At 40.4% G+C, this 15,414-nt stretch overlaps 1 protein-coding gene across 1 annotated transcript; it reads right to left on the reverse strand.

The window, feature by feature from the left end:
* Positions 1-11,518: 11,518 nt before the first annotated feature.
* Positions 11,519-14,521, reverse strand: LOC145608740 (chlorophyllase-2-like). Its single transcript, XM_081664347.1, has 2 exons — positions 14,157-14,521; positions 11,519-12,255 (listed from the first exon to the last, which is right to left on the reverse strand). Exons 1-2 carry the CDS (start codon positions 14,445-14,447, stop codon positions 11,575-11,577), a joined length of 972 nt encoding a protein of 323 aa, XP_081520473.1. The 5' UTR covers positions 14,448-14,521; the 3' UTR covers positions 11,519-11,574.
* Positions 14,522-15,414: the final 893 nt, after the last annotated feature.

Below are 15,414 nucleotides of genomic sequence, written 5' to 3' on the forward strand. Positions count from 1 at the left end.
TTCAATTCATTTCATTTTTCTTTCAATTTTGCTAAGTGTTTAGTTTCCCGGATGACCTTGCTCAGGTTATGGTCCGGGTGGATGGGCTCCGGGTGCCATTCCGGAAGAAACAGGAAGAGGTAATTGATGCCAAGAAAAGGGCTCAAGCCAATCTCAACTCTGCTGAATATGCATATATTAACTTTGATCTTGAGATTAAAGCCCTAGAGTTGAAACAGGAGGAGCTGGTCAAGACCTTGACGGCTGCTAATGATGAGGCTAACAGCCGGATCAGCGACCTGGAGCTTCAGCTGAAAAATGCCGGCTCGAACCTCAAAGCCTTGGAAGGAGCTGACAAAGAGAATGCTGATCTAAGGAAGGACAAGTCCCGGCTGACTGCTGAGCTTGCCACTCTGAAAAGTCAGCATGAAGAAGAGCTCAAGGCTGAGCAGGGACGGCTCATCAAGGAGAATGAGCGGGATAATGAGATCCACCTCCGGATGGCTTGGGGGCTTCTCTACCCTGAGGTAGACTTTGAAGTCTACAAACTGAGGTACAACTACGCCACTGAGGCGTATGATGCCAAGGTTCTTGGGGATCCTGCTCCGCCTCGCTTCAAGGACTGGGCCTTGGAAAATGGTGCTGAGGTTTCGGACACAGAGGAGCCGAACTTAGATGAGATAATGAAGGAACTGGGCACCAAGGACAGCCAGCCTGAAGAGGCTGTGGTTCCGGATGATGTTCCTTCTACAACTCCAGCCCAACCGGAACAGCCCCAAGCGTAGCTCCCCTCTTTTTCTGCGGCAGTATGCCAACCACCCTTTCTTCTCAACGGCTGTATGCCACCTTTGTTTTTCCGGCCTGCGTGCCGAGTATTTGTGTAACTCTTTTTTTTTATTATGTCTCTGTATATCGGATGTGGATCCGGCTAACAATCATTCCTGGCCTTGGGGCCAGTTTAATTTATTGAAGTATACCGACTCAGTCGGTTTTCTTATACTTGCACAAGTTTTTAATTTTTTCAGTTTTTTCACTTTTGCATATATACTCAACATATACTTGTGATTTTGCCTATCTTATAAAAACCATGCGGCAGGTACAAATCCGGCTGTCCTTGCCCCTGGGCGGCTGTGTGGTTGGTTTAATCTGAAAAAGGATTGATTGTCTTGGAAAATTCTCATACTTTAAAGAGTATGGGATGTTTGTAAGACAATCAATCACAATAGTGATTGCCCCAAACCAAGTAAACAGCCGGTCAAATAACAGCCATACAACCTCTGCCCCAGTCGGTATCAAACCACCTAGGTATTCTTTATAGCCATTACGCAAAAAAGGTTTTGCCCTATAAGTGCGCAACTTGAAAAAAAATTTCCTAAGTAAAAACTTATGACGGTACCCCGGCTGATACTTGTAGGCAGCCGGAGTTTTCACAACCAAAAATTACTTAGAAGAAATAACATGGTCAGACAGCTATGAGTTGGCTGGTCTAGCCACTCAATCTTTGCCGCCTGCATGGGCATATAGAACGAGCAAGGTGGCTGTTCTCTGCGACGATTGCACCCGGAGGGGTGTCGCCGGACGCCAATATCCTTAACAGGATAGACGAATTTGTAAAAAAGACAACCATCTAGCCTTTGGCTTCTGGTCTAGTTGGAGACCGATTGCATAGCCACTAAACGGTTTTGTGCTTAGCTTAAGGATCCGGACATTGGCCTCTTATCACTATGGACTTTTGATTTTATATACTAAGTATCAAACTTAGTTTTTTATCTGGCCATTGGCCTCAAGTTATTCACATATTAAATTTGCTACTAAACTTTACAACATCTGTGTGGGTAAACCCAGACGGAAATAAAAAGACAATAAATGAAACAAAAGCATTTCTCATTAACACTTCTTGTCACAAAAAACTTTACAATACTCAGAAGTAGTACTTTTTTAAGTTATCTACATTCCAAGTTCTAGGCAGGCGTCTACCGTCTGGGGTTTCCAGGCAGTATGTGCCATCCCTAACTTCTTCATAGATCTGGTAGGGGCCTTCCCAATTAGGAGTTAGCTTTCCAAGCTCATTGGCCCTACCGGTTGCCTCCATTTTCCGTAACACAAAATCGTCCACTTTCAAAGAACGTTTGTGCACTCTTTTGTTGTAGGCTCTCGTCATTCTCAAACGGTATATCTCATGTCGCAGGGCAGCATTGCCCCTGCGTTCCGGGAGGGAATCCAGTGCCAGCCGCATGGCCTCCCAATTTGCCTCTTCATCATAGAGCATCACTCTGAGCGTAGGCTCATAGTGTTCAATGGGTAAAACGGCTTCAGCTCCGTATACCATGAGAAATGGGGTTTCTCCGGTTGACCCCTTGGCAGTTGTCCGGATGGCCCAAAGGACATGAATTAACTCTTCAGCCCATAAACCACCGGCTCTTTTAATTTTCTTTTTTATGCCGTCTGAGATGAGTTTGTTGAATGCCTCAACCTGACCATTTGCTTGAGGACGGCCAACTGAGGCAAAGTAACTTGAGATACCCTGATCTCCTAACCAAGTCTTGAGCTGAGGCGTCTCAAACTGAGGGCCGTTGTCAAATACCATAGACTTAGGTACCCCAAACCGGGTGATAATATTCTTCCAGATGAAAGAGATGACATCCTTTGTCTTGATATTCTTAACTGCCTCCACCTCCACCCATTTGGTAAAATAGTCCACAGCCACCAAGATATAGCGCTTTCCGCCTGGAGCAGGCGTATAAGGACCCAAAATGTCCATGCCCCACTTAGCAAACGGGACTGGGCTGTGGATTGCCGTCAGATCAATAGCCGGGCGATGTATTAGCTTGCCAAACCTCTGGCATTTATCACATTTCTTCACAAATTCTTTGGCGTCTGCCTCAAGGGTAGGCCAAAAATAATGCCGCCTGGCTCTGAAGGCTAGGGACTTGCCGCATATATGGGAGGCACAAAATCCCGCATGCAGCTCTTCGAGTACCTCTTTCCCTTTTTCTAGGGTAACACATTTCAACAAGGGCTTGAGAAAACCAGCCTTGAAGAGTTCTCCGTTTCTCAACTCGAAGTTAGCTGCTCTCTTTTTCAGGACGGCTGCCTTCTGAGGTGAATCAGGGAGCGTGCCGTCTGCAAGATACGCCCGGATGCCATCCATCCAAGTAGAAATTCGATCCAGAATTCCAATGGGCTCTTCATAAATACTTCTTTTTTCAAGAACTTCCCAAAAGACTGACCGAGGCATATCATGGCAGGCGTATGATGCCAATTTTGACAGCGCATCCGCCGGGTGGTTATCTGACCAGGGCACTTGATTCAATCTGAATTCCTCAAGTGTCCTGGCCTCATCTTTGACAGCCTTGAGATATTTGATCATAGCCGGATAGGTCGCTTCATAAGTGCCCTCATACTGGCTAACAACCAACTGAGAATCAGAATGGGCGTCAATCTTTGTTGCCCCTGCTGCCTTACACATGCGGATTCCGGCTAGCAGGGCTTCATACTCCGCCTCGTTATTTGAGGCCTGAAACTTGAACCGTAGTGCATACTCATATCTATCTCCTTCTGGAGATTCACAAACAATGCCTGCACCACAGCCGTTCTTTGTAGAGCTCCCGTCTACATACACCTTCCAAACCTGATCAACATTATCCGGGAGAACCGGACGAGTCATTTCAACAATGAAGTCGGCAAACGCCTGACCTTTCATTGCTTTTCTTGGTTCGTAGGAGATTTCAAGACTTTGCATTTCAATAGCCCATTTCAACATTCTGCCGGATGACTCCAAAGTAGACATTGGCCGCTTGAGGGGCTGGTCGGTGTAGATTCCAACCGGATGTGCCAGAAAGTATGGCTTCAACTTTTTGAAGGCCATATATAGAGCAAGACCAAATTTTTCCACCATGGGGTACCGGAGCTCAACATTTTTTAACACATGGCTAATGAAGTATACCGGGAGCTGAGTACCGTCTCGTTCGGCAAGGAGAACGGCACTGAGGGCATGGTATGAGACGGCTAGGTACATGTACAACTTCTCTTTAGGCAAAGGACTGACAAGCCTTGGCAAAGAGTGCAAGTGTTCTTTTAATTTTTGGAAGGCCACCTCAGCATCATCCCCCCATTCAAATCTAATCTTCTTCCTGATTGCTTGGAAGAAGTAAAGGCATTTGTCACCTGACCGGCTGAGGAATCTCCCCAAGGCGGCCAGGCAACCGGTGAGTCTCTGAACTTCCTTGACAGTGCGGGGTGACTTCATGTCAATTACCGCCTGTATCTTCTCAGGGTTAGCCTCTATCCCCCTTTGATCCATCAGGAATCCAAGAAACTTCCCAGACTCAACACCAAAGACGCACTTCTTAGGATTTAACATAACCTTATGCCGCCTGAGTGTGGTGAAGGTTTCTCGGAGATCAGCAAGGTGATCCGCCTGCCGCTTGGATTTGACTATCATATCATCAATGTACGCCTCTACGTTCCTCCCAATTTGACTAATGAAGACTGTATTAATCATCCGTTGGAACGTAGCCGGCGCATTCTTCAAGCCAAACGACATCACAGTATAACAGAATAACCCCTGATCAGTGACGAAGGCCGTCTTTTCTTGATCTTTTTTCCACAGAGGTATCTGATGGAAGCCGGAATAGGCATCCATAAAACTCATCAAGGCATGACCGACTGTTGAATCGACCAAGCTGTCAATTTTTGGAAGTGGATAACTATCCTTTGGGCATGCCTTGTTGAGATCTGTGTAATCTATACACATCCGCCAGGTACCATTCGGCTTCTTTACAAGCACAACGTTTGCCACCCAGTCAGGGAAATTACAAGGCCGAATGAACCTGGCATCCAACAGCTTTTTTACTTCGGCAGCTGCCGCCTGACTTCTTTCCTCACCGTGGTTCCTCTTCTTTTGCCGGATGGGCTTTATTTTTGGATCCACGGCGAGTTTGTGGACAGCGAGATCCGGGCTGATGCCTGACATCTCTTCCACTTCAAAGGCAAACACATCTTTGATTTCTTTCAGCAAAAGGTGCAAGTCTGCACCCAGAACAGCATTAGCAACCGTTCTAACCTTAACAGTTCGCTCCGGACGGCTGTCGTCCAGAGCAAGATCAATACTTTCACCAGCCGGTTGGGGACGGAGCTCCTCTGACCGTTCACCGGTCAGTGATTGCTATTTCTTTTCTTTCTTCACCACCACCAGCTCTGCAGCTTTTCTCTTTTTACCGGCTGCTGGTGGGGGTAAAGGAGCATCCTTGACATTGTCAAGGTCTATTGGTTCCTTCCCTTGGCCGTCTGAGGCCACAGTATCTTTGACGGCTGAGAGGTAGCACTCCCGGGCCGTCTTCTGATCCCCGTTCAAGGAACCAACAGAACCATCATCCCTCTCATACTTGATGAGGATGAGAGACGGGATGATTACCGCCTTGGCTTCGTTGAGGGTTGGCCTCCCAAGAATGATGTTGTAGGCGGTCAACTCCTCAACGACCAAGAATCTGACGACAATATGTCGTCCCTGGCCTTTCTCTCCCAACCGGATGGGTAAGTCAATTCGTCCGGCTGGATAGACCATCCCACCCCCAAAACCAACCAAGGGGTGGGTGACCGGATGCTTGCTGCTGGAGTTGTATTTCAGCTTCTGCAAGCACCGGAGGCTGATAATGTCCGACGAGCTGCCGGTGTCAATAAGGATCCGTCCAACCAGTTGGTTGGCAACCTTACATTCAATGACGATCGGGTCGTCATGCGGACGGCGGACGCTACCCCTGTCCTTCTCAGTTATGAGGACGTCTGGGAAGGTGGAACTGGCAGACGCCTGCTCATAATCATCATCCTTGTCCATCTTTCGAAGATGGCTATTGGTGCCCCGGATGGTAGGGCCACCACATGAAAATCCACCTGCTATGGTGTAGACCGAATTTTTGTCGGTATCCGAACTACTAGTAGGCTGGGGGGTAGCCTTGGAGGACTGACCCTTGTTTTTCTTCTTTGCCCCAGCTGGGGACTTAGAAATGTAGGACTTTAGAAGCCCTTTGTCAGCCAGACGGTCCAACGTCCGCTGTAAACTGAAGCAGTCGTTGGTGTCATGGCCAACCTCCTCATAGAATTAGCAAAATTTATTTTTGTTCCGTGACTGGACGGAACTCTTCATTGGATTCGGCTTCTCAATGGACAGCCGGTCCTTCAACTCCATGAGGATGAAGTTATAGTCTTTGTTAAACTCGTACCGGGGAACGTACGGTTTAAACTCTTTTTTCTTTTTCTGGGACGGCTGCTCAGAATCACTGACCGCCCAGACCTCTTTTCTTTTCTTGTTCTCTTCTTTTTTCTTTGCCGGCTGAGCAGATTGGCTCTCTTTTTGCTTGTCAAACTTCTTGGAGTCCGACTGGCTACCAGGCGTGCAGAGGTCGGTTGCTTGTATATAGCTTTCCGCCTCCCTCAGGGCCGCCTGTAGCGTAAATGCCCCTTTTCAGACAAGGTCGAACTTAAAAGCCGACCCGTCTCTCAGACCCTTGAAGAAGTCTGTAAATGCTACCTCTTCAGACAGCCCCTGGATCTGAATTCTGACCAGGTTGAACCGTCTGACATATGAGCGTAGCCTTCTCTCTCTCCCTGCTTAATGGTACTCAAGTCTAAACTTGTTTTCTTAGCAGGGATGTTCATTGAGAAGTTGGTGGAAAACAAGAAGGCTAGCTTCTTGAAGCAGTCAATAGATCCGGCTGGCAAGTTGCCAAACCATTGTTGGGCAATACCCTTCAATGTAGCCAAAAAACAGCGGCACCAGGTGGCATCGTCCCAACCTTGTAAACACATTAGGTTGGTATATGCCATCAGGTGGTCTTCTGGGTTGGTGGTGCCATCATAAGCACCAACCATAATATTCTTAACCTTGGCCGGCTGAGCGGCCTCGGTTATATTCGCTGCAAAGGCAGACGGCTGTTCGCCTAGCCTCATCAGCCGGAGCTGCCAGTCCAGTGGCTGGACATTGGTGTATGCCGCCTGACCTCCGAATGGGGGTGGCTGCATGAACTGGAGGCCATATTGCCCATACTGCGCCTGGGGTGCGTATGGCATAGACCCTATCATCAGCTGAGGTTCGGTGTTGACGGATTTACCGCCTGTCCGACTCTCATGCAAGGACATAGAATTCCTTGCAGAAGCTTCCTTGAAGCTATCTGGAAAGCTTGAGGTAGAAGCTGACTCAGACTGTTGCTGCCTCCTTCGATTGATGACTTCTCTAGCATCGAAGGTAGGCGTCTTTTTGGCCACCGGCTGGGGTTGCCGGGGCTGCCTCTGAGGCATCAGAATCTTGGACCAGTCAAGTTTTGCGGCTGCCTTCTCCTTTGGATGAGGAGTTGGTTGCCTGTCCTTGACCGGCTTCTTCTTCTTCCCATCATTGGGAGTCTTTTTAGCCGGCGGAATCTTGCTAGAGCCTGCCTTGTTGTTGATCGTCTCCTTGATTTCACCCTTGAAGGAGTTCATGAATTTCATGAGCTCGTTCCGGGTGACTGGAGCCTCTCCTCTGGTCTTCCGGGTTGCCCCGTCTTACCTCCCAGTGGGCCGGCTGCTTGGGCCCGCCTGATCTAGATTTCGCTCCAGTTGATCTCTGGAACGAATGGATTTGGAGATGAGGGAGCCATCTTTGGTTATGTAGGTCTCCACATCATTGTCTTCTTCTTCTTCCTCCTCCTTAGTGAATACCTCTGGTTGAGGCTGAGGCGGAGGCTGAGGGATTTCAAAACCTTTCGGTTGAATAACCGGTTGTAAGTCCTCTTGGTTACCCGCCTGAGTAACCGGACGTAGAGAGGTAGAATTGAGAATTGGTACAGATTTTGAACCATCTTGAGGTACTCTCCCCACAGATGGCGCCAAATGTTTTGGGTGTTTTTGTCCCTTGGGAGAGAGTTACAACTCGAAGACTGGTCCTGCTGACTCTGTACCTGCAAAAACAACGGAGACACCGGTTGGGTGGTGCTCCGCCTCCAACGCTCAAGTTAGTAACTTGAAGGAGAATAAAGAGTGCGGAAATTTAGGTGGGGATCTGCTTGGATTCCAAGCTCAGGTAAAGTAGGATGTAATAAATGATAGTAAATTTCTGAATGTCCCCCAATTTGGGGGAATATCTCCCTATTTATAGGGTCATTGGGAAAAGTGCCCCTCCCTAGGTCATTCTGACCTAGGACTGATGGGATGCGCCGCCAAATAGCGGATTTTGGGGAATTGGGTCCTTGAAGGCCGCAATTCTAAGAAAGCATCTGGAGAGGTCACGTGTCAGCGGGGATTGGCCAAGGATGACCTGCCATCCTCTGACACATGGCACCTCCTCATTGGTCCCCATGTCTAGGGTAAAAAATCCCTAAACAATTAGTAAAAACAAAATCGATCGTATACCAATTCTTCCTCCGAAAGTATTTGCTTAAGTGTTCAAAATTTTTGAAGTTTTCACACATAAAATAATATAGCTAATCAAATGCACTTGTCATAATACCCTATTAGAATCATAATTTGTGGGGTTTTGTTCATTCAAAAACATAATTTCAATTATTTAGATAGATATAATTATTTCAAAAATGGAAGGATGTTATTTTACTCAGAAAATAAAAATTAAAAAAAAATGTAAAAAGTTGTACAAAGATTCAAAATTAGGTCCTCTAAACACAAGCCCAATCCACTTAACTATGTAATAAAAACAAACCACTGCATCATCTTAATTAATATATTACTGCAATAATATACATATATATATATATATACATAACCAAATTTATTATAAATGGGACAACTGTCCCCCTTGCCCTAGCTTTGTTCTCCATGTTTAAGCTTAAAGGATTTGATGATGATGATGAATAAAAGAAAACTTTATATAATGCAAGTTCACTAAGTGTTTGACAAGAACAGGTGAAGTTTACTTTATAAATTGACTCCTATGAAGAATCAAGGAGATCTAAAGGGAAGTCAAAGAAAATAGAAGAAGAGTTCTTCATTGGAACTAGATGTGATCCCTAACAGGAACACTAAGAGAAGTCCCCTAACAGGAGCTTGACAACAAGCTGAGAAGATTAGCTTGGTCTGCATTAAAGACAACAAGTTCCACAAGTATAATTGTACTTAATCTGCAGTTCCAGCAAGGAGCTGGAGAGTTGAAGACAACAGGCACTCAGTCCTGGTCTGCATTCGAGGCCAAGTATTCTTACAATAAAATGATTGATGAGATTATATAGCTATAAAACAAAGGTCTTTTTGTTAAGTTTATTTTTACTAGGATTGTTGTAAATATGTTAGATTTATGCATGAAATCTATTAAAAGCGTGGCAAAGCTTGGTAAGCTTGTAAATATGAAAAGTTTTATAAAAGATAAGTATTAATTTTAAGAAATGATCTTCGAGAGTTTTTATCTTATAAAATATGGTTTTACAAAATAAATAATCTTTTCTAAAATAATATCTTTTTTTTTAAGTTTTCCAAAAGATTTTCTTCTAAAGATTTATTTTAGTGTTGTGCTTATGAAATGACAATTTAATGATTTCTATCTTTTGAAAACCCTACTTTACATATGAGTACTTCTTGTATATAAAGTAGAGATCATAATTTGCACAACTCGTGAGTTTGTGTAAGAAAAATCTGAAGATTGCTTAAAGAGTAAGTTTGCCAAGTCTAAAGCTTTGTCAAATTAGTTTCGGATTTCATGTGTAGCTTTCCAATCACATATTAGAGTCACGGGTTGTATTGTTTTGGTATTGGGGGTGAGTGATTAGCATATTGCATACACTTTGTAGGCTTCAAGGTTGAAGCTGAGTTGTGAATACTCTGGGAATGCTGAGTGAATCTAAGTTTGGGACTTAGGTTGGTAGAATAGGGTTCTACAGTGTAGCAAGTTCAGTCTGGAACTTGTGAAGAAAGGTCTGTGCTTAATAGGTTGTAAATAGGTGTGTTCTCTATTATAGTGGATTACATTGGTTTTGTTTGAAATCCCTTGAAGAATTGAGATTTTACATCTAGCTTGGCTTGGAAGATTTCCTCGTAAAATTCTATGTGCATTCCAAGTTTCTTTATTATTATGTTTTTAATTCCGTAAAAGTAGTCACTAGGAACTCATTTACAATTCACTCTCTCTTGTAGAGTTCATCTCAACCAACAACTTCGTAATAACATATATTTCTTACGTAGTATTATTTTAGAATTTAATTGATTTTTATAACTTTACTTTAATTTCACCTCATTAATACAACATTATTTCAATTCACAAAAAGAAAAAAAAAAGAAAAAAAAAAGTTCTGACTTTGAACTTAAAAAACCCAACTATTGCTTTTAGAATTCTAGCAAGGCAAAGTGAAGCCTTTGCAGGCCCGTTTCTGAGAATTTTGTGGCCTAAGGGCGAACCTAAAATTTGGGGCCCTAACACTTATACAATATTTATTACTACCTCCGTCCCTATTTGATAATCCCTTAATAAACACAAATAAGAATAGTAAAACTACATTGAAAAAGTAAATTGACATTGGGTAGAGAAAGTAATAAAAGTACATTGGGAAACAAAATTTACATGATAAATTTAAATTTGTACAAGTATTGTTGCAAATTGGAGTGAGTTTTGGTAAAAAATTAATATTAATGGTTGTTGGAAAAAGCAAATAGGGGAACATTGTGGGACTAAAATTTGTCCATAAGAGACTATCAAAAGGGGACGGAGGGAGTAGATAACTAATTTGGGTATGCAAAAATATACTTTTAGGCAACACTCTTTATTCCTAATACAAAATATGATAAATAATTGAATACATTTGACAATTGTATACTTCAATTATCTTCAAGTTTTGAAAAAACAATAATTAAAATCTAAAACCTAATAGAATTTGTTATATATACCCGGGTGTACCATATACCCGGATAATTTACTCATTATTTTTTGCTCATTTAATAAATGAACACAAAAATAAATTACCCGGTGTACTATAGGCTCTCAAAACCTAAAGTAATACCACAAAATTGATGAGCAAAGATTAGGAACAAAGTAGATAATAAGGAGTAAAAAACGCAAAAATCAAAATTGATGAGAAAGATTAATGTGAAGAACAGTGAAATTACAAAAGGGATGTGAACAAAAACGTTTATGTGAAATTCTTAAGGTTAGCACGGAGTAAATTAGTTTGGACTTTATTTAGAGAATAAATTGGAAAAGATGTTGAAAAATTACTCCGTAAAAATAACATTAATTAAGGAAGGTGAAGATTTTTAGGGGAGTAATTGATTGAGTTTATTAATTCACATTCCCAAGATTGATTGAAGGAGTTAATTTTTAACTTTCCAAACATTAGAAGAGGATTTTTAACTTTAATTATGCATTCAAGTTGTACAGTTGTACAATAAACTTTGGGCTTCCCATTTTGGGGCCCTGGGCAGCTGCCCCAGCTGCCCTGGCCCAGATACGGCCCTGAGCCTTTGACCCTCATATTGTGCACTTGCAATGAAAGGCCTTAGCCTTCCTTATAATATTTTACTCTGTTTTCTTTTTACGCTAAAGCAAAGAAAAGATCGATATTAGAGATACAAACAATACAAATACGACTACCATACGATCCATACATCACACGGGCTTAAAAATTACAGACGAACATCAACCTTGTCAAACTCCACAGGGACAGTTTCATCGCGGTCTCTGATAGAATTAAGCTTGCTATCATCTCCTTGTAAGTAAGCATCTAAAAAGGCAACAATAACCCCTCCAACAAAATTTCTCATAGGCGCTCTACATTTTCCATTCTTACACAAACAATAAGTAGTAATTCCCCTGACTCCCTTAGTATCATCATCTAGCACGTCGAGATGGCCATAGTCTTTCACAAGAAAATACCAAGCAGGACTTTGACATTCCTCGAAAAAATCCTCATGGTGTACTCCTTTCGGAGCACAAGGAGGGAACAAAGGGTTCTTCTTGATTTCACCCAAACCCGAACCAATCACAAGCACAGGCATTCCATTAAGGTCAAAAGATTGTGGTACGTATGTTAAAACTTGAGGCGGTGTTTGGTTTCCTTTTCCCATTCCATCAACTGGGTCTATGCCTATCAAAGCTGATATTCTGAGAGGAGATGCTGTTATTTTGTTTAATGCTAGTGCAAATGCTACCTTGCCTCCGCGACTATGGCCTGAAAGTGCTAGCTTGTGTAAGTTTGGTTGTACATTCGATGGAAGTACGTCTTTTAATCCTTCTGATAACCAGTTTATAACTGCAGCTGTGGCTTCTATTTCGTCTTTTGAGTCTGGTCCAGCGACGGAATATAGCTATAGTTGTAAACAAACATAAATTAATTAGGATGCCATGAATATAGTAGAACTAATTGTATAGGAGTAGGAAACAAAGTTGTAAATCTATATTTATCTAATAGGAGTAGTATAATAAACCCAAAGTAACATTTGGATTGATGCAAGATTGAAATTGTCCATTACCATATTAGTACTATAATAGATAATAAGAATATTTGTGAAGAATAAAAGTTTAATTTGGGATAAACTAACATTACCATGTGATTTAACATTTGTTAACTTTTTTTTTTTTTATTTAATCTCATATTGGCGATATTGCATATAAATTCTTCTCATTTCAAGCATTTATTGTGACTAATCAAATGGGCCATTAAAGTCTACTCCCTCCGTCCCCAAATGATAGTCCGTTATGGACAAAAATCACGGGAATTAAGAAACTTAAATAAAAGTAGTAACTTACATTAAAAAGATAAAATTACATTGGGTATTAAAATAGTAGAGAGGGAAAGTAATAAAAGAACATTGAAAAATAAAATTTACATGGAAAAGTTAAATTTGCACAAATATTGATGTAATTGGATGGAATTTTGATATTAAAATTGATATTAATGGTACTTGAAAAAGGCAAATGGGACTATCTGGGACTAAAAATAGGTCATAAAAGACTATCATTTGGAGACGGAGGGAGTAAAAATTTAGCTTTCACTTTTTTAAGTTTTAAATTTGTAATGCCAGATTTTCTTAGTCGTAAATGGGTTGAGGTTGTTAGTAAAGAATTAAAGATATTAACTATTAAAGAAAGTTAATTATGATAAGATTTCAGTTGACTCTATAGTCTATACGTTTAGAAATTAGGGTGTACTGTACAAGTAATATGATGTTCTTTTTACTCTGGTTTTTGTTATTGAAACCATATAATGTTTTTTTTTTCTTAAGCCCAGCTGCCCAATAAGATGCAAAAAACAATATCATCAATTTAGATATTCATTGGAATACTTTAAAACCCCTAAACAAACATGAACCTACTTACCTACATGGACGACAATGCTACAATGCAACACTTGCCTTTCATGTTCATTCATGAATATTTGCAATGCTTTCTATTTTACTATCTGACCACAATTATTTCATTTTGCACTACTTATGTAATTAATTTATCTTGCACAAACAATTTAATAATATCACTACCTATTACCTACAATATTTATAAGTACTCCCTCCGTCCTTAAATTACATTCCTCCTTTCTATTTTTGGTATTACAAAATTACATTCCTCCTTTCTATTTTTGGTAAGTTTTTTTTAGTAAATCAACTCTCTTTTTCTGTTTTATATATAATGCTTTCTCACTCATCCTTTCATAATCTCACTCATAATCCTTGTGCCAAATTATAATGAATATGATTGGTTAAAATTTTTGAATTAGAAGAATGTGATTGGTTTTTTTTTTTTTGCAAAGGATTGATGACATGTTATGAGTAATACTAATTAATCTTTGTACCTCTCATTGCATTATCTAATTATTGTTATTTGTCTTATTCTTCCCCAAATTCCCGTGTAAATTTCCAAACAAAAATGTAATTTAGGAACGGAGGGAGTACTATAATTTGCAATGTAAGAAATAAATGTGTTTTGTTAAATGTAGACTCCTAAATGAAAAGGTTTTTATTCCCAAGTCGTTAACTGATTACACATTTATCAATAGCTGTAAATTCCTCAACAAATAAATTGGTTTGATCGATGTTCTCCAAAATTAGCCTTATTAAGGAAGTGAACAAAAATCATTTTCACTATTTCCAAATAGCACACAACTTTAGATTTCCTATGTATTACTCCTATTCCGTGCACAAAAGTCTAGCTAAGTAGCATAAACATGTAATTGGTTCAATAACATTTTACAAATAAATAAAGCATAAGTTACCTGTGGAGCAATGACTACAAAACCATGAGAAGCAACATGATGAATAAGTTGTGAGTAGAAATGGTTGTATAACACATATCCATGAAGCATCAGCAACACCGGGAATTCGCCACCCTTTAAACACGACGGAGTTCCGATCAACAGCGCCTTCGGTGGCGGGTTTGTCTTACTGTTGTTACAGTGGCTTTCTGCTTTGATTCTAAGAAGGGCAGTGGGATAACTTCCATTATCGAAGACATTGGTACGATTAGCAAGTGTATCTGGAGAAGAAATTGAGGTAGAAGAAGACATTGTTGAATGATCTTTTTCTTTTTCCTTACACCCCACTTTCTAGTGTGATCTTTTTCCCTTCTCTTGGATAATAAGTTTTCTATCTTGTGGCCTGTATTTGTTTTCATTTTCTCTTCTCTTAGATTCGTTTCAGTAATTATTACCCCATCCGTCCCTTTATTTTTGCTCCATTGTCATTTTTTGGGTCAAAACTTTGAAAACTTTGACCATAATTTACTGCTAATCTATAAAAGATAATATAGTCATCAATTGTCTTGTTAGATTCGTCTCATTATATATTTTATTAATATCATGTTTTTATAATTTTTACGTATATAAAAATTAAGATATAGACGTTTTAAGACGCATCTTGGAGACCAAGCACAGTCAAATGGCAAAAAAAATAAGGACAAAGGGAGTAATAATTTAACTTCTGAATGTCAACTTCTTAAAATTTGTAATTTTTTATTATTTTTTTTTAACTAGCAATAATTTGACCATGAATATGCTCAAGGGCCTGTTCACATTTACTGAACTGAGCTGAACTGAACTGAACTGAATTGATTGGAGCTGAACTGAACTGAACTGAACTGAATTGAGCTGAAATAAATATTTTATGAGAGAAGGAAATTAAGAGCTGAACTGAACTGAACTGAACTAAAATTAAGTAAATGTGAACAGGCCCTAAATTCTATTAGTTGATTTTTTTTTTCAAAAAAAAATTGCTTGGTCAAATCTTTTTTTTTTTCTATGTTTAATTCTTTTTCTTATTTCCAAAAACTAATTTTTGATTTTTCAGATTTTTTTTTTATTTTCATAACCATTTTTTAAAATCACTTTGTAATAAAGTAGAAAATTAAGACTAAAGTAAGAAAATTAAAATCAAATTGTTGTTCATTATCCATGGATGAAATTAACTACCAATTTATTATTTTTGCCCCTTAAATTCACTTACACATCAACGGAGAATGAACATATGTCTCGATCA

The sequence above is a fragment of the Chenopodium album genome, chromosome 23, assembly GCF_948465745.1.
Source record: "Chenopodium album chromosome 23, dcCheAlbu1.1, whole genome shotgun sequence".
Classification (NCBI taxonomy): domain Eukaryota; kingdom Viridiplantae; phylum Streptophyta; class Magnoliopsida; order Caryophyllales; family Amaranthaceae; genus Chenopodium; species Chenopodium album.